A 20,058-nucleotide genomic window follows, 5' to 3' on the forward strand; every position below is an offset into this window, starting at 1 on the left:
TCAAACATGGCAGAACATTTCAGAGATATATAAAACAAGCACACACCACCATGGCGTAGACCCTGCTCTGAATAGTAAGGATTAACAGTGTACTGGATGGACTGGAATCTACAATGTTTGTAATAGCAGCAGGTATAGCAGAGCAACCTCAAAGTCAGTGCCCATAATGTGGTGTGCTGTCTCCCCTTTGCCATCATCAACACCTAATTTACCAGTACCCCATTAACCAGCAGAGCTTAATACCTGATAAACCAGCACAGCATAGACTACCAGTACCTGATTAACCAGCAGACCATAGACTACCAGTACCCGATTAACCAGCAAACCATGGACTACCAGTCCCCAATTAACCAGCACACCATAGACTACCAGTGTCCGATTGACCAGCAGAGCATAGACTACTTCCTTGTCAATAGGAAGACCATGTGGGAGCCTGCTGAAATGTGTTGCTCATAAGCAGAATCAAGGGCATGAATGGATTGTCCAGATAGTGGACACTAAGGTATGTATATCTTTATCCTGCCTAGTTATAGTGATCTTTCAGTGACCTTAGTGTAAGAAATATCACAGATGTCAGCCTCGTGTATCCTACAGCAATTTTTTGCTGCAGTATGTAAAGGACTACATATGCAGAGAACAGAACCACCACTAAGCAGACATTTTATCAGCACAGCTCATTTCCACTTAAGTCATCATCTATGGCCACACTGGATTTGGGAATTATTACATTTTTAAAAAGGGAAGTAAGAACGTTAAAGTGTCTGCACTTAAATTTGTGTATTGATAACTATCTTATGGTGCCCTTGACTGCTTACCTACGATTGTTCTTATGTTCCCTGAAGTCTTGGGAACCACTGATTGCACAACTATTTGCCATCAAGGCCCCACCTGGTCCATAATATAGAGCATTAGGATCGGGTCTCTGATCGTAACCTGCTTATTATGTGCTCGAGACATGGATGCCAACAAATTCACCCAATACCGAAGCTGTAGAGGTAAATATTGGCGTCCATGTTGAAAACACATAATTCTTTATAGTGCATGGAGATTTACCAGCTCCATGTACCACTAGTGAAGAGTTGTGCCAGCTTTGAAAGCCAGTTAAGTATTTGGGAAATGTAGTTAGACAGCAGGAGAAATCTTTACCTAGTTACTGTGTAAGGGAAGTAGTTGGTTTCTAATTTCAGTGGCTGTAATTTTGTAGACAACAGACAAAAAGAGAGTTGAAATGAGCTGTTCTGCTGCTGCTGTTGTTTACTGTCAGGCCCTACAGCTTTTAGCGCCTATCACAGGCATGATATTAACAGCATGTAGGGGGTGCTTAACAAATGTTAAGCACCCTTCTAAGATGAGTTAAGGTTGGATCTCATGCTAGAATCCTGTTGAACCAGGGCACTTTTTAACTGATACTGGAGTGTAATCGTGGCACTTAATGCACTACCTGTCAGTTACATCAACAGGAAGTCCTTCCCTCAACTGCTAAATGGTGCAAAATACCCAGGTTGTCATGAATAATGTCTCTATGAACTAACCAGGCAGCTCCCAGCTCACGTTTGCTGCTCGAATGGATATACAGCAATTATTGTGGAAAATCACCTCAACATTTCTCAGCAATGAGTTCATTTATAGTCATGAAGAAAGGTTAAGATGAGCACAAGTATTTAATTTTTGTAGATTTGGTCATTTGAATATGCTGACCCATGGCTTTTTCTTTAGCCACCTCTTCAGAGCTGTTTGTGGATATAGCACCTGTCATCTTTTTCAATTCAAAATGGTGTTTCAAGCAGAAAAGCATATTTAACATTTGCTTGGTGATATCACCTTTTGAGTCAGTTTTGTTCATGTGATAAGTCAGTATGATAATGAAAAGAATTTGAAGGACTCTGAAAAAAAATCAAAATTATAAACATATAACAGAAAAGCAAATTCAGCCTTATAACTTACTATTTTTAATAATCTTCTCATAAACAATGAACATGCGTTCATGTATTCAAAGTCATTGAAGAATATCAAAAATGTTTTAAAAACTGATAAGCTGTAAAGTTATCAGTATGCATTATTTATGACAAATGGAGCTTTTAATTTTAGGTCTATGTTCAGCTACTAAACACTACAAAACTCAAATAGTGAAATAATGATTGTAAAACAGTGGAAGGGAAAATTATCAGACAAAGAACACATTGAATAGCCATAACTGGCCAACATGGGAAACACAACCAAGCAAGGTGGGGGGCTGTGCCCCCCATACCCACCCTAACTATATATTACCAAGTCCAAGATTGCACTACAGTGGGGAATAGGGCAAATTTAAAAGGCTTCCCTTCATTTACCTTATGCAGCGTGTTGCTTCCTGGTTGTTAGTCAACTATGGCCATTCAATGAATACATTTTTGAAGTTGTCGTTGCTTGATAATTTTACGTTTCCTGCTTTATGTTCGATATTTCGCCATTCAAGTTTTGTAGTTTTCAGTAGTTGAACATAGACCCTTTAATTTTCACATTCTTGCTGTTTTACTATAAACCTTCAGTGTGTACATTTTTTCAAAGCTATTGCTGAACTGGAGCAATCTATCATGTGAATTTCACAAGGAGGGTACAAATTATACAGACATGAAACTGTGTCAGACAAAGAACATTGTGCAGGACAGACTTTCAATAGTCATTTTATTAACACAATACCAGTCTGATTTACAAGAAGATTCACTCCATCTTAGTTCAAAACTGACTTAGAAAAATGTTTCTTTCATGTTATTCACTGCCACCTGTGTAATGAAGGGCCCATACCTTTTTTCTCCACGCATCACAGCACCATCTACAGACAAGTGGATGTCAATGTATTCTCCCAGGTACAGAGATACACTTTTCTTCTTACCATGCTGAAAATCACCTAGAAATGAAATGACAGCAATTAAGTGGCTATATGTTGGCATCAGTGCCAGAACAATCTGTATATTTGCATGGATAGGATCCAGTTTTGGTACAGACGTGCCGGTGAGGCAATACTGCTTCTCATCTCATTAATGCAACATTCTATAAACATAATCACTTATGACAATGCAAAAGAGGATGTTTTCCAGCTTCTGTAAATGAAGACTTTTCTTCCAGGATATTCCCAAAGAAATAGCCATGTTCTAAACCTAAAATCAGTACACAGAAAGTTACAAAAATTATGGGCCACATTTGCTAAACAGAATGCAGGCTCAAAAATTCTATTTATACATTTCTGAAGGATGTCTCTTCACTAACATCAGGTGCTTCGCCTTGTTTACCCAGTGTCAATTATTTTATATATATATATATATATATATATCTATATATCTATATATCTATATATCTATATATATATATATATATATATATATATATATATATATGTGTGTGTGTGTGTGTGTGTGTGTGTGTGTGTGTATACATATATATGTGTGTGTGTGTGTGTGTGTGTGTACACACACACACACACACACACACACACACACACATATATATATATATATATATATATATATATATATATATATATATATATATGGGTCTATATGACTTGGTCGACAGTTCATATGATCGACTGTTTATTTGGTCGACAGTTCATTTGATCGACAAGCATTTTAGCATTAAACAGAATGCAGGCTCAAAAATTCTATTTATACATTTCTGAAGGATGTCTCTTCACTAACATCAGGTGTTTCACCTTGTTTACCCAGTGTCAATTATTTTATATATATATCTATATCTATATATCTATATCTATATATCTACATACATGTATGTGTGTGTGTGTGTGTGTGTGTGTATATATATAAATATATATATATATATATATATATATATATATATATATATATATATATGTGTGTATGTATCTTAGTTTTTATCATATTGTCATTCAAATGTATTGCATTCTGAAGAAGTTCTACCATCTATAAAGAAGAAAAGCTTAATTATCTGTTCTTAGTCTGCGTATTTTTATTTATTTAAATATTTAAAAGTTTATCTGTTGTTGCAGCCACTTTTCATTTTACTTATTTTTTTTATATTTGGAAGTTCAGAAAGTATAAGTATTACCTCTTCTGTTTTTGCAGTTATATCACTATATATATATATATATATATATATATATATATATATATATATATATATATATATATATATATATATATATATATATATATATATATATGTATATATATACTCCCCTTCTCAGTAGGTGCCCGTACATTCGACCAACCACACTACTGTGCACGGACCAAAAAACACACAATCTTACTATTTCCAGCACTCGTAGTAGTTGTACATCCAAAACTCATGGCCAAAAAAGCGAACAGCAACTCATTTCACCCAAATTTATTAAATTCCATTTATCCTGGCTTCTGACTGCCACGATACGTGGTACTACAGACCGGTTTCACCAAATAGGCGTCATCAGTGTTCACAGTACCCGGATAAACTTGCCGTACATTTATAATCCACATTTAAATGCCCATTTAAAGACACATACCCACACATTTAAATGCCCATTTAAAGGCAGGAATAAATTTGGGTGAAATTAGTTGCTGTTCGCTTTTTTGGCCATGAGTTTTGGATGTACAGCTACTACGAGTGCTGGAAATAGTAGAAATATATATATATATATATATATATATATATATATATATATATATATATATATATATACATATATGGATTCACTTTATAATCTCGAAATAATGAAATATTGAATTTCAGTATTTCAAGACTATAAAGCCGAACTTCTGAAATAGCAAAACCCCATAACCGCAAATCCGAAAATGTTGAATTCCCGGTTGTGGTGGTGCGCTACATGACGTGGGATGTACTGTGTGCCTGATTTGCAGTTTGGTATGTGAATATAGTTGGACAGTCAGGTAAGTGAATATTTTTAAGGGTATTGGGTAGGGATCTGAGTGTATGTGAGTGTGTTCGGAAGTTGTAGGTGTGGGGTAGTATAGTATGAGTGTGTAATTGTTGAAAGTAGTGGTGTTTCTACATTTGTGATGTGTGTATGCAAGGGGACTGTAGAGTGTGTAGTGGTGAGTTTACTGTCTTTTTCTGTTTGGTGCGACCTCGGAGTTAACATATATAAGTAGCGGGAGTACAGGGGGGGGCTTGCCCCCTGCTTAGATGTAGGGTAGGTTTATTTATTTGTATTGTTGTGTTTGTGTGTGTTTTGTTTGTTTGTTGTAATGTGGGGAGTCCGATGTATGTCTTGTGTGGTGTATGGTGTGTTTATGTTCACTGTTTTGACTTTTGCAGTTTTGGGGTGTCGGTGTTTTGGTTTTTCAGCTTTATAGTCTCGAGATACTGAAATTCGATATTTCAGTATTTTGAGATTGTAAAGTGAATATATATATATATATATATATATATATATATATATATATATATATATACATATATATCCTTTTGGTGAGTGAGAGCTTGGCAGTAGGGGTTTCAGGCAGCCTTCCACTGTAGATAGAAATGTTTTTAGGCCTATCTGCATCTCCCACACTTTGATCTGGCAGAGTCATGCCTCACAAACTACTCCCAAGGAATACACATTGCTGAATACTCGAAACATAAAAAAGAATACACAGCTGGCAAAATGGTTAAGACTTTCACTTCTGATGCACATGGTAAAAGGTCTGATCTTGACATCCGGCCAATGCCTGTGTGGAGTTTCCATGTTTTTCCTCTGTTTCTTTGGGGTTCCTCCAGAAACATGCTTGGTGTTTCCACCTCAAACCAACCCAAGAAGGGAGTTATGGGCAGCAGCACAAACTCTAGATGGTGCCTACTGGGGGAAGAGTTGTATAGACCAACCACTTTGGGCATTAACAGTAATGCACAGTATCCTTTAGATGTGAGAACATAGATCACAGACTGCATGCTGTGTTAGTGCCATGTGAGAACATAGATCACAGACTGCATGCTGTGTCAGTGCTAGCTATGTGAGAATATAGATCACAGAGTGCATGCTGTGTCAGTGCTAGCTATGTGAGAATATAGACCACAGACTGCATGTTGTGTTAGTGCTAACTATGTGAGAATATAGATCACAGACTGCATGCTGTGTTAGTGCTAGCTATGTGAGAATATAGATCTCAGACTGCATGCTGTGTTAGTGCTACCTATGTGAGAATATAGATCACAGACTGCATGCTGTGTTAGTGCTAGCTATGTGAGAATATAGATCTCAGACTGCATGCTGTGTTAGTGCTACCTATGTGAAAGTGTAAAAACTTGGATCTAGCTTATATTATTACATTGGCTAATGTCACCATAGGATCATATTATCATAAGATCACAGGAAGTTACTAGGCTATCGGCCTTGAGGCTCTTACAAGCCTAGTCAAGAATTTAGTCCATGTTTCAACAAGTAAGCACCCAATGCCCCTGTCCAGTGTCACAGGTGGAATCCCAAGGGTATATTTTATGTTCCCCAAAACTTGGCATGAGTAGTTACTGGTGATAAATGGGTTGTGGATATGGTCTATATCAGGGAACCATGCTAGGATAGGAAGGTCTATGTGCCCCTTTTTACCAGACTGTGTGTCCACCATAAAGCCCAGCAGCCACTGGTCAATAAGCAACTGGTTGGTTGGTACAGCTGCCTACCATGGGTAACCTGGGACAGCTCTGTTGAGCAAAAGCTGGACATAAAACCAACTGCCAAACATGATCAAAGACTGCAACACTCAATATAAGTTCACTGACATGGCAGACCTTTTTTAAGTTTGCCTATAGATAGATCCAGGGCAACAGAATGATCTTTATCTTACTTCACTCATGGCATCTTATTTCAAAGACTATCATGCTAACAGCACATCATTTAGGTGATCAGGGTTAAAACATGACAAAAGTGACTATTTACCTTTAATACTGCTATACCTTTCACAGCATTAACCATGTCTATATATAAATATTTAAACATACATTTTCAGTTTGGTAATTGTGTTCTCATCTTCTCAGATATTGGCTCATAATGTGTGTGTACATCTATGTTTCAGCAAGTCACAAAGAATATTATGAGCTATAGAGGAAACTTCCCAAAGGCTTTCAACTCTAAACTTCCAAATATGATATTTAAAAATCTAAGCATCCCATCCAAGTGTTACTCAGTGTTTCATTTTGCATATCCTCTTTTATAATAGTGCAGTTCTGAGCAGACCAATCATTTTGAGACTCCATTCCTCCATTTTTATGTGGGCTTCATTGTTTAAGTTTACTATACTGTGCTTAGCTTCCTGCAATATAATCAGCTTCCTTAGGCAATGTAAACAAACATTTCTTAATCTCACTTAAACTTTATGTTTGACTAAGGAAGTTCTAGTAGTCTAGGGCTTGTAATAACTATGGAAATGCATTTCATCTAAGCATATTGTGCTCCAAAGTCATTCTAGAACTTGCTAGCAATTTTACTTAACAGGAAATAGTATCTGGTTAAGGAAGTAGTTTGGATCAGCCCAAAGATGCATGGGAGACTTAACTTTTTTATAATCAGAATTAAAATGTTCCTGATTTGAAATCGTATGGATATAGTTTTTTGCTCAGTGCTTCAAGGCAGTAGGTAAACTGATTTCCTGGCGTCATCTCAGACAGTATTTGATGTTGTGCTGGTAAACCACACATGAAGTGGTACCACTTCATGGACAGTTTTATACACAGTGGACTACATCTCACAGTTAATTTTTCATATTTATATTAGTAGTTTAATGAACAGAATTTAGATGGATGATATTTTCCTTTCACCATTTCTATGCATGTTAATTGCATACTTATCATCATAACATCAAATTGCACTTGGCTTATGCAATCTTCCATGCTTTATGTGCATAAAGGACGGGCAGACCTGTGGTGATACTGTCTGCAGCCGTAACACAGAGCAGTAATTATGCAAAGGGGAAGCAATAACTGAACCAGTCAATAAAGTGGAAATCTGCTAAAATGCTGCTGATAAAAAAATTGCACATTTGAATGCTATAAAAGAAGCCACATGTAATACCAAGAACGCTCAAGCAAAACAATATAACTAAATTGTTTATTTGCCAAAAATAAAAAAGATAAGCACTTTCGTCCTTTTTAACTTACAACAGGACTTCATCACAACTAAAACCAATTAATTCCATCATACCATGTATATATCCACCAATCAAGTGGAAGAATGTAGTTAATTTGTTTTTAAAGGTGTCTTAGTTCTGGAATACATAGGAAGAAACAAAGAATGTGGAAATTTCTCTGTGTGAATGATCTAAAATTCCTTAGAGTTCATGCATCTAATAAAAACTGTGACTATCCCACCTAATAACAGGTGGTAGAAATACTTTCTTTAAAAACTTTCCAAAGTATAAATCCACTAATGAAAGTAGGGAGGCATAAGTTAGTTCAAGTTGAATCTTCTTTATTAAAGACATACAAACAAGTGATCCAAATAGTAATTGAAAAAAACAGAATAAAGTGTAGAAATTCATAATTTCATTTATATACCTGTTTAAATGCATGTTTAAAAACATGGGAGTGGTTTACTAGGGTAGCTGTGTTGTAAAAGACAATTAGCATGTTTACTTGCTAAATACCCCTTCCCCCCAGAAACCAGTGTTTTATTCGACATGGTGTTGCCCTACTTCAAGCTCTGTGATTCTAGGATATGTTAAACTAAACTAAACTAAAAGTTAAAGTAAAAATGACATATTAATAACTGATAAAACTTTCTGAAAGCATTTTATTGTACTATCAAAAAAGAAAAAGTTAACATAAGTCTTCAAAATTCTTTCAAAATCTTTTCTACTAACATTCAGAAACATTTTGAAAGATTTTTAACAGATTATTTTCGTCTGTTAGAACTTCTTCAGGGTTGTGTGTCAAGTGGGAAAAACAACTAAAAATTAAAAGTTAAATAACAATATATAACACTACATTTTGTTGGGTTGAAAACAATACATATTATTTTAGAAAATGTACTACAAAAAACAAATCCTAAATAAAAAAAACTACCAAACACTTGAGAATATATATATGTACATAAGTCTATTCATCTCAAATGATCACAGTAAGATGCTGTCCGGTTCGATTCTCAGCTAGAGCGTCTTCTGCATGGAGACATGCGTGAATGGGCGTACCTTCGTCGAAGGTTGTGCATCAGGGCTGGTAACTCGGCACATAAAAATCAACTACCAACCATTAGCAGACCGGAGCTCCGCTGTGGCAACCCCTAACCAGGAAAAAGCCGAAAGACACAACAACAAAATCCTAGCGGAAAAACAGTCCCTCATGTTCATACGTTTTTAGATGAGTTTGTAGATATCTTTTTAATTAAAGGTTACCCTAAGCAGTTAGTGGAAACTATTGTTAAGGAGGTGCACAATGAATGGAGTAAAAGGTACAAGCCACTTTTAGGTGTAGGCACAGAAGAAGAAAAGCGGTCACAAAATTTTAGTACTTTGAATACAAAAGGGTTATAAAGAGATTTTGTTTTGACATATTATGAAGATATCCATGATGTTAGAACCACAGCAAACAAGAGGTGACCTTGCATATAAACAAAACCACTGGTAAACCAAAAGTACGTGTGACTCGAAAGGCTAGGACTGTACCAAATATCAAGTTGTAGCAAAAGCTAGAGCAGCATTCCAGAACAAAAAGAGAACCAGTGCATGAGCTGATAAAAAACTTTTTTTCCTTGTGGAAATATGTGAGGATTATGTGGGTAGGACTTCCTTCTGTGAAAGCATGGCTCAACAAAGTCCCCTCCCCAATACCATTATTAGGCAACATCACCTGGGTGTTTAATCCCTCTGTGCTGTGCCACAAGCTTTTACAGGTACATGATGAAAGACTGTTGGAGAATGAGCCTGGGAGCTGCTGCTGTTACATGCATTGGATGGCTTAACATGGTGCTGGGAGGCCCTACTCCCCTGCATGCTAATGTCATCCAGAAGGCCACTGTGAGCTATTAGGCCTGGACCTTTCTTTGGGTATGTCCCCACCCCACTTCCTAAATTAATGATGGACCCTTCTGACCCATCCAATCACTGGGTCAGCAGGCTGTTGATCATGCCCTGAGTCTCCACTGAGGGCCAAAGAATGACAGCCTCACACTGGCACACTGTCCTCATGGATTTATAGGTTACTAGGCTAATGACCACTAGCCTAGCCATGTACCCCAACCCAATTTGACCCTGAATATCTTGTGCAACTTTTAGAAGGGGGTATGAGCCTTGAAGAAAGGCAGACGGGTATAGTCTTGTCTTTTCTTCCTTCTCCATTCAGCCCCTGCAGGTGCCTGGTCTCCTAACCTGCTTCATAGTCTGGACCTTCTGCCTACACTGGTGGAGTTGGCTTCCTGTTGATGCATAGTTTTGGAATCAGCAAGGATTTGCAAACTGGTATGCACTTCCAGTCCCTATCATGCTTTCATCTCAAAGATTATAAGACTCTCAAACATTCCATGCTAATGAGACCTATTAGTGCTGTATGGCATTGGATAGCTAAACGTTGTGACTGATATGTCATAAAGGTCTGCAGTGCTCTAAGATGCTTGTATCTGGATCAGTGCAACATTTGTTTCTTCTTTATTTCCTTGTGCTTTGTATTTCCTTTGATTTTCATCTCCTTCTGTTTTGTAATGCTTCTTCACTTTCCGCTGTATCATTTGTATCAGCCTTGACACCTTATTGTGCCTTTCAGAATACAGGCCCTTGGCCATAATACTATAGCAGCCATCTACAGCCATCTAGAAGTTATGCAACTATTTTTTGTTCTGTTTTACAGAACCTGTTTTTTCAGAATTCCCTACATTTCCTATATTTTTTGTGAATTATTTCAAATGCATGTCATTATCTGGAGCTGTCATTTTGAGCCTTCTATCACCCATTTCCAACTCACCTTTCCATAACTATTCATGTGTCAAATGCCACTTACTATAGGTTTGTAATTACCTATATTTAATACTACATCTGTAGGTTTTTCAGTTTGGCTGTATGTTATTCTTTGTATCATTTTTGAAAGAAAAATAAATCATCTTACTGAGTTCAGTGTGCATATTCATGCAAGAAGCAGATGCAGGTTTGATTTACACATCGCCATCAATAATAGATTGAGAGGACTTTGCAGCATAAAAGTCATACAACAGTGTGATAACTGGTCTTTATAAACATAAATCAGAAAAAGCATGCAGTGCTTAAAGTCAATAAATGCACTACAGTTCATTAATATCGGAATGTACGGCATGTGTGAATATGTGCATGCATCCCGCTATATCCAAGATTAGTTTCACTGCTTTGCAGCCATTGACATGCCAGGATATATCAGGGTCTGCCATAATCCAGGTACTGGTGAATAAATGAATGAATAAACACTTTGTATTGATAGTACATCAACACCTTTTATTTCTGAAAACATTTCACCGAGGCAAACACAACTGAATGAGTGACTTCTCTTAAGACAGTGTTTCAGTCCAAAGCTAACATAAACGCATTATAAGGGAAAAAATCAGTGTTTATAAAAATGGCAAGACAATGTACAGAGATGTCAATTAATTGCATTAGCACTGCAACTGTTTAATAAAATCTGTGACAAGACTATCTGGCACATTCTATGCACAGTGGTTTATTTTATTGTACTTTACCTTTTCATCATAAAGTAAAAATAGAAGTTATAAAAATGGACTCACAAAAATTTATTAGTGGTTGGGGCATTTCTTTCATGGTTCTACCTACGTGTTATTAGTACTGACTGTCAGAAATGAAGAGTATAATAACCAAAAATACATGAATATATAAATAAACTAAGATATCCATGGTTTGTTCTAGGCCATCATCTCATATCGGACTGCTTTTAAAGCCCGAGGGCATGTTACTATTTAAGCATGGCAGCCAAGTACTGGCATTGACACTGGTTCCATGTATATCAGATCAGCTTTAGAGTTAGCTCCATGGACCAGAGGACCTGGTTGAGCAGGGTTCTGTTAATGTCCCGGACACTGGTGGAGCCATCAGGGAGGGGAGGAGAATGACCAGGCCATGCCTGCTCACCCCTTCCAGGGGAAGGGTTCAGGCATGTAACAGGAAACACACCACTGACTTCAGCTCCTATTGCTGACCGAGAACAAACCAGTGCATTTATTTCCAAAGTGGTGAGTTGTTCAGGCTAGTATCAGCTGTGCAGGTGGTGTCAGCTCTTGCATCACCAGTCTGCATGCCCAACCCTTGGGTTTGGGCTGTCACATGCATGGGGTGTTATGGCATAAAATGAAAATCCTCTGATGGCTTCCTGAATGTTGGCTACATCACAATCATATTGACAACCAGATATCATGCGATGGGGGTGGAAGAGCAGAGGATGAGGGAGTATGCAGAAAAAAAAAACATTAGTTACAGAACAACTCATGTTTCAGTTTGCTTGCTTCTGCCAGTAAAAAGTGATTAAACCTGTGACTACTGGAAGAAGTCCCATGGTCAAGTCAGTCTATTAAACAGCATATCGATGTACAGGGATTTAGGTTTCTAATAGCAAACATTCTTATTTAGAAACGCAGCATAATGAGAAGTCACTGCAGACAAAAAAGTAAAAAATGTTTTTTTATATACTTTCTCTTTTCAGGAAGCAGCTCTAATATGTATATTAATGCATACATTCCATACTGCTTGTATTAAAGACACATCAGTGTTATTGTACTTAAATTTTACACAGCTGCAGTTGGTGCTGAACTTATCCTAAATAAAACTACAATTGAACTCACCCAAGATGGAGAAGGCTCGTTTCTCACAGTCCCCAGCCATCATGTAACTGCAGTCTCCAGGGAAATCATAAAACGTGCCATCGAAGGTCTGGATATGGTCATCACCAAAAAGGCTGCATCGTCCTGTGAACACTTCTGCCTTCCCTGCTTCCAAGAGCAAGCAATTTAAATGCCCTGTGTAACATCAAATGTAAATTTAGTGATTTAATTAAGGAAACATGTTTTTCATTAACTGCATCTAACAACAGTCTGTCAAACCACAGTGAAGCCAATCAATGACTTTGTGTCCGATTACAAAGAAAAGGTGGAGTGAAAACCAGCTTTGAGCCACTTGTAGAATTGTTGCTATCTGAATAGAAAAAAAGGATATAATTGTTTATCCTTTTCTGCAGTGTGGCATTATATGTATAAGGCAAGCAGGCTAAACACCTGAAATTATTTTCACTGAACAGAAAGATGCAATAATCCTCTGTAACTGGAATTAATAAGGACTGCACCACCTACAATGTAGCCACACAATATAAAATGCTTGGATTTTGATGCTGTAACTCTCCTGGAGGTGACTGTGTGTAGTCCTTTTTAGGACAAATGGAGAAATAATGTAACATTCTTCTTGGAATGGACAAAGGCAAAATTACTTGTGACATTTTTATTGAACTTACCTGAGTGTTTGACCTTGATGATCACTTAGTTCTCCAGGACGATCTCACTAAAAGAGGCATTAGTGATGACATACTGTCCTGGGTCTAAAACTGCCTCTCTAAGCACCACTTCTTAGTAAATTTCATCTTCTTATCCTCTCTATCAGTCCCTCTGCAGAAAGGTGTCCCCCAGGGATATATTCTGGAACCTCTTCTCTTTTCTATCTACATTTAAAAAATAGCTTTTGACTTACCTCATCTTCTTCTCCTCCTTTATGTTGTTGACATCATCCTATTCCACTCCAGTCATTGTCTCTCTCTTTTCTCTTGAACTCAAACTTCAGGCTGACTTTCATTGCCCTTGTTAAGTGGGCAATGGCAAACAATTATTACTTAATTCCTCTAACAAAACAATGCTTTTTGGTGCTAGGCAAATGCTTACTTCTATCTACAGACCTGCACAAATCCTTTATCATCTGAATAACAATATTAAAAACATCAGTTCTATCAAATACTTTGGCATTGGGTTGTACCCCCTCCTAAATTTCATCTCCACCTGGACTACAGACAGATAGAAAATCACATCTCTCCTATTCTAGGCTAATACTCCCCTTTTCTTTCCAGACCCTGTGGGAATGCCTTTGACAAAAGTATCTTACTGGTACAGCAATGTATCCACCATTCAACCATCTCAGTCATCATATTCGAATTCATCACTCTCTCCACAAGAAATGAACCCAATTGAAAGCCATTGAAAAAGCTGACTGACTACCATTGAAACAATGTGCTAACTTTTAAATTGAAGAAAGAGACCGCTTCTCGACTAGCATCCAGACTGTTCAGGGATACATCAACATACGACCAATCTGCCCCAAACCCTCACCCAAACTAGGCTTCAGTATACAGACCATGCTTTCTCAGTGCTTGGTCCCAAACTGTGGGAATCTCTACCTTCTTTTCTTAAAGATAATTTCTCTTAACCCTTTTTCTGATCAGATTTAAAGGCACATTATAAGACTCTAGGGAAATGCAGCTCCTCCCTGTGTGTGGTCATATCATTTAACATATTCCTACCACATAGCTTACTTGTCATTGTGATTCTGTCAACATGTCAACATACATATCCACTCTGTATATAATACTTGCAAGTATAGATTGTGTTTTGTCAGTCACTCTGTATATAATGTCATGCACATATTGACTGTATATCCTCCATTAACTTTCTATATAATACATATATAATAGGGTTCCTATTATGTGATCGAAGTTTTGAAACTTCAAACCCAACAGTATCGAACTTGTCTGTTCGAAGTTTCAAAACTTCGAACACGGTGTAAAGGGGCAAGTCCCCTGCTACACCCCGCTCTTTAAATATACCAACTCCAAGATTGCACTACAGTGCAGTAAAAGGAAATATTCCCTTTCCGCACTATAGTGCAGTCTCAGAGTTGGTCTATTTAAAGAGTGGGGGGTGTGGGGGGTGTAGGGGGCCTTGCCCCCTGCTTGCAACAGTTAGTTTACTGTTGCATCTTTTATTTTTTTTTTTTATGCATTTGAACTTCAACAAGTTCGACTATATGGTTTCGACCATATAGGGTTCGAACTTGTTGATGTTCGATAACGTAATAGGAACTCATATACATATATATATATTGCATTTTGTCTTTCACTTTTAATATAATGTCATGTATCTGTTGTGTTTATTTATGGTTAAGACTGAAATAGGGCCAGTGGGGTCAGTGATTTGTCCTGGTTAACAAATTCAAAATAAATAAAATAAATAAACACAGAAGCTGCAAACTTTAACAAACAGACTGTGCAATTAAATCTTGCAATGGTAGTTTATTTGTGATATCGGCAAAGGTAGCTGTAGGATCTCAATACTCAAATTGTCTCCATTAGTTCAACAGTATCTACTATATAATGCAATATTCAGGAAAAGGCAAGCATGTTCCTTTATACAACTAATGCATCAGAGCCTTGGGAAAATGTTCTTTTAGTTGGTTATATATTGTTACTGTTTGCATTCTCTAGACACCTTGTTGCTATTGTTTTCCTGTTAGCTGACAAAATACCGAGTTCAGGTACACTACATTGTGACTCCATACAGTTTTTTTTCTCATTTTTGCAGTTCAAACATAAGCACAGAAGTAAGCTGGTTAAAGTTCCTGCCAATCACAACCTGTTTCTTCAGCTTCATTTTCAACTGGAATTCCTTCTGTGTAGATCCTGAATATTCTCCCTGCATCCATGTTGGTTTTCACAAATGGTCTTGTCTCACATGTCATGGGTGATTTGGTGATCCTCCAAGTTGTTCATAGATGATCAAATCATGACTGAATCTGTGTGTGTGTGTGTGTGTGTGTGTGTGTGTGTGTGTGTGTGTGTGTGTGTGTGTGTGTGTGTGTGTGTGTGTGTGTGTGTGTGTGCGTGCGTGTGTGAGTGCATGTGTGTGTGTGTGTGTGTGTGTGTGTGTTTGTGTGTGTGTGTGTGTGTGTGTGTGTGTGTGTGTGTGTGTGTGTGTGTGTGTGTGTGTGTGTGTGTGTGTGTGTGTGTGTGTGTGTGTATGTGTATCCTGTGAGAAGTTGCCACCCCATTCAGGATTTCTTCTCTGTCTTACATCCACCAAGATGCAGGTTTTTACAAAGGAGAGTCTTGAAAGGTAGAAGATTTATAATCTACATAAGGTAGGATATTAAATGTGAGATAAGAGAAGACAGGGACCCTCACCTAATGAATGGGGCAAGAGAGTAGCAAGGGGACTAACCCTAGAATTATCACTTGTGGCTAAGGAAGAAGAGGGGTACTGGTGGAATGATGTAGCACACATGCAGTAAGACACATCAAGATAAGGTGGGCGACACAGTCAGAGAATATAAAGGAGAAAATTACCTTTCAACCTTTTAGCACAAAAAAATAAGGACAGAGCCAAAAATAATGTGAGGACAAAGACCCCAAAATAAGGACAGGTTTTAAATATAACTTTTATAAACTTGGAAAGTTGCTAGAATAACAGGTTTTGAGTAAGCATGCATTTTCTGAAGGATATCAAGTCTGAAACTCAAATGACTGTTATAATTTACTGATTTCAATTCCCGATGATTTGCCATAAAAGCACAAATTGTATGAGGAACAAACCAAAAGTATGAAGCAAAAATCTGGCCATTCGGTGAGAATACAGACAGCTGAGGTATATGGTGAGGAATGCAAGTGGAGGAGAATTATCACCAAGTAATATCTGAATATGCCAGTTACAGACTGGCAGCTCCTGAATTCCAGGGTACAGAAAAATGGGGGTACAATAAAATGTTGTTCAGCCATCTGATGCAGGACTGCACCAGAGATGATAGACTACTGGAAGTTATCTTAATGATGGTTAGTGAGTGAGGTCAGAGAAACACGTGAAAGTGTCATTAGCCAATAGTAATCATATCACTGTGAGATTTAGAGTGAGGGGGGAGGGAAAGAAATGAGTGATTACTGCAGTGAGCTGGGAAGGGGGATATCATAGGTGAATTAAGGGACCAAGGCAAATTGATAGAGTGTTTGAGCAAAGACAATGGGTCAGTACTGGAGTACTTAGGACTAGGACAATGATTCAAGGAAGATGGAAAAAAGTCAAAAAAGAAGGCCGATGAAGCTACATAAGAAGGTAAGGTTAATAATTATACTAAAAGAAGGGGAAGAAAGATGTTAAAGGTCATAGGTGAAGAGAGGGCAAAGGCACAGTGCAAGGAGGTGAGCAGATGTTTCCACAAAGGAGATGAGGGCAACAAAAGTCCAAGTTTAAAGTGAATTTGTAAAATGCATCAAAAAGGAAATAAATGCTCTTGAAGTGGCAATGAGGAATGAAGGAAAGGCTTGGCCAAGTAAAAGCTTGAGGGAGATCATTGAAGGCAGGGAAAAGTCACGGTTCTGAAAGCATACTTTGAACAGACTTCATGAACAAAATGGGAGGCAGGATACCATATAGGTGAGAACTAGGGCAAAAGGTAGAAAGTACTGGATGGTCCCTGGTGGAAAATAAAAAAATTAAAGGAGGGACTGCCTGCAATAAGGAAGGAAGAGATATTTGGACCAGACAGGATACCTTCCAGTGTCTTCAGGAATATGGCTGATGTTCTAGTACAGCCACTGACAGAGGTCTTCATCACTGGGTATCAGAGAAATTCCTGAAGACTGGAAGCCAGCAAGAATGGGGTCCAGGAAAAAAACTAAGGAAGTACATGCACATTAGTTCAACAGAGGTAGCAGAGAAAGTAATAGATAAAGTCCTGAGACAAATACTAGCTATTCCAGAAAACAGTTCGACAAACAACATAGAATAATGTCCAGAAGGTGCTAGAATTCAAATCTGATACCTCTTATAATTCATTAAAAAGAAAATTTTGATAAAAGGACTTTTCTGAGACATGATCTACTTGGACTTCACCTATGCACCAGCCTAAATTCCACACCAGCAACTGCTTGAAATACTGCAGGTATTAAGTAGAAACAGGTCTGAGAAAATGGACTGTAGTCATACTTCTAATATGGAATACATGCATTTGAGTGAAAGACCTTTCTTTGATCCGACGTAACATCAGTTGGAAATGTCGAATCTCCCCCTGCTGAACGGTCAGAATGTCGAACAAAACACCGAATTCAACAATTCCGACTGCTCTACCACCTAAAGAAGTGCTACCATGGGTCAAAAAGAGGGTGGGGGGGGATAGTTTGCATTTCGGTTACATTGTGTTCGCAATTATGCAAATTTGCTGACCTGCAGTCGAACATTTTCCGGTTGGCCTTCTGCCGTTCACTCAAATGCATGTATACCTTCTAATATACCCAGAGTTTACTGGAATGTCCAGATTTCTTTGCCTTATATTTTTACAGTATTCCCCATAAAATTTGTGTTTTTCTGACAAATCAATTTAAAGTCATAAATAATGACAAACATTTGAGTTTTAGACATCATATCCTCCAGAAAATGTGTAATGATGGAAGACTTATTACTGTGACAACTTTCCAAGTTTAAAAGAGCATAATTTAAAATCCGACCCTGTTTTTGGACCTTTATTCCTCCATTACTTTTCGCTTTGCCTAGATTTGTTGTACTAAGAGGTTTTGAACGATATGACTGTAGCATGATCATAGGGCGGCAGGACAAAAGGGGCTGTGGAGACAGGGATGGTGCTGTCCAAGATATTGAAAATGATAAATGCAGCAGTGCATCATTTAAGTAGTTACAAATGGGAGCACCAGAGGATTGAACTTCCCAGAAATAGAAACATATAAAAAAGCATCTGTGCTTAAAACTACAATAGACTGGATAAACCAAATTATTTTGCCAACTGGAAAGAATTAACAACGGCTATATTAACAAAGGAATTTAATCTGTTAAAAAAAATTAATAGTAGACAAATCAAACAAACCCTGGTACATACTATGCATAAGTATACAATATAATATAACAAAGTCTTCTAAAACAACACTGATTAATCATTACATCAATTCCTTTAGGAAACTTATCAATGCAAACATAGATCTAAAACTCTGGTTTGACCTTTTAACCCCATTGACCATCACTAAGAACTTTCCTCACAAAATATATAGGGAAACAATAACATCCTGGGAACAAAATGGATTCTTATGCTGGTTTCAATGTGTAACTAAATTAAATGTTTTAGATACACATATGATAAAAACTGATTAGAATATTCCAACACAGGACTGGTTAACCTTACAAAGCATTTTAATGTACATTCAAGATTTATGTAGATTAATTAATAATTCCTCATTTAAAGATATTCCAAATCTAATAAGTATTCTGTATGAATGTATATATAATAGTTGTGAAAAGAAAAATTCCATTTCAAATCTATATAAAGAGTTATAACATATAAAACAATTCCCAAACCATCATACTGGCAGTTCTTAACAAAAGGTCAGTCACTGCAGTTAACAGAAGAAATTTAAAATGGCATCTTACTATCAGTTAATTACACCTCTAACACACAGTACTGGAAAATATTTAACTGGAAATACTTACATAGAGCATCTTTAACACCAGATAGAATTAAAAAGATCAGTACTACTACAAATGTTTTTTGATGGAGATGTGAAAAGTCAAATAAAGCAGACTGGATTCCTATTTTTATGAATGTAATAAAATTAAATCACATTGGAATGAAACAATCACTTTTTACAAGCTTTATTTAATGAATCCTTTACCTTAACTAAAGCATTGATTATACTAAATGTAAATGAAGGTCCCTACCTGAATAAGGCAATTATGTATTTGTTATGGACAATACTTGCTATATCTAGGAAATGCATAACCAGAAGGTGGAATTCAAATCACCCCTGACCTTGGAAGAATTCTACACTTTACTGAAGACAACTGCATCGATGGAAATAAAAATCAAAGAACTACGAATCTATCCCAGGCCATTGGTAAATAATCCTTAGAAGAAAGTTATATCTTTGTTGGACACTCTGCAATAATCAATATTGTATCTCTGATAACTGATCTGTCAATTCTATATTTAATAACATACAGTATATATAACTGAAAGTCAGGCTATTGTAAATATTGTATACAGTTGTTTAAAATGTTATTTAAAAATAATATGTAAATGTTATTTTAATTGAAAAAAACAAATGGGAGCACCAGTCATTAATGTCTATTCTGAATTTTGT

General features: G+C 37.1%; 1 protein-coding gene across 1 annotated transcript in view; it reads right to left on the minus strand.

The window, feature by feature from the left end:
• Positions 1-20,058, minus strand: part of VWF (von Willebrand factor) — a 749,192-nt gene that overhangs the window by 666,418 nt on the left and 62,716 nt on the right. The window contains exons 3-4 of the mRNA XM_044087471.1: positions 12,734-12,907; positions 2,785-2,887 (exon numbers count right to left, since the gene is read on the minus strand). Of these exons, the coding sequence (XP_043943406.1) occupies positions 2,785-2,887; positions 12,734-12,907 (277 nt within the window). The remainder of the gene's footprint in view (positions 1-2,784; positions 2,888-12,733; positions 12,908-20,058) is intronic.

Source organism: Protopterus annectens, chromosome 11.part0 (genome assembly GCF_019279795.1).
Source record: "Protopterus annectens isolate FY-2018-M chromosome 11.part0, PAN1.0, whole genome shotgun sequence".
Taxonomy (NCBI): domain Eukaryota; kingdom Metazoa; phylum Chordata; order Ceratodontiformes; family Protopteridae; genus Protopterus; species Protopterus annectens.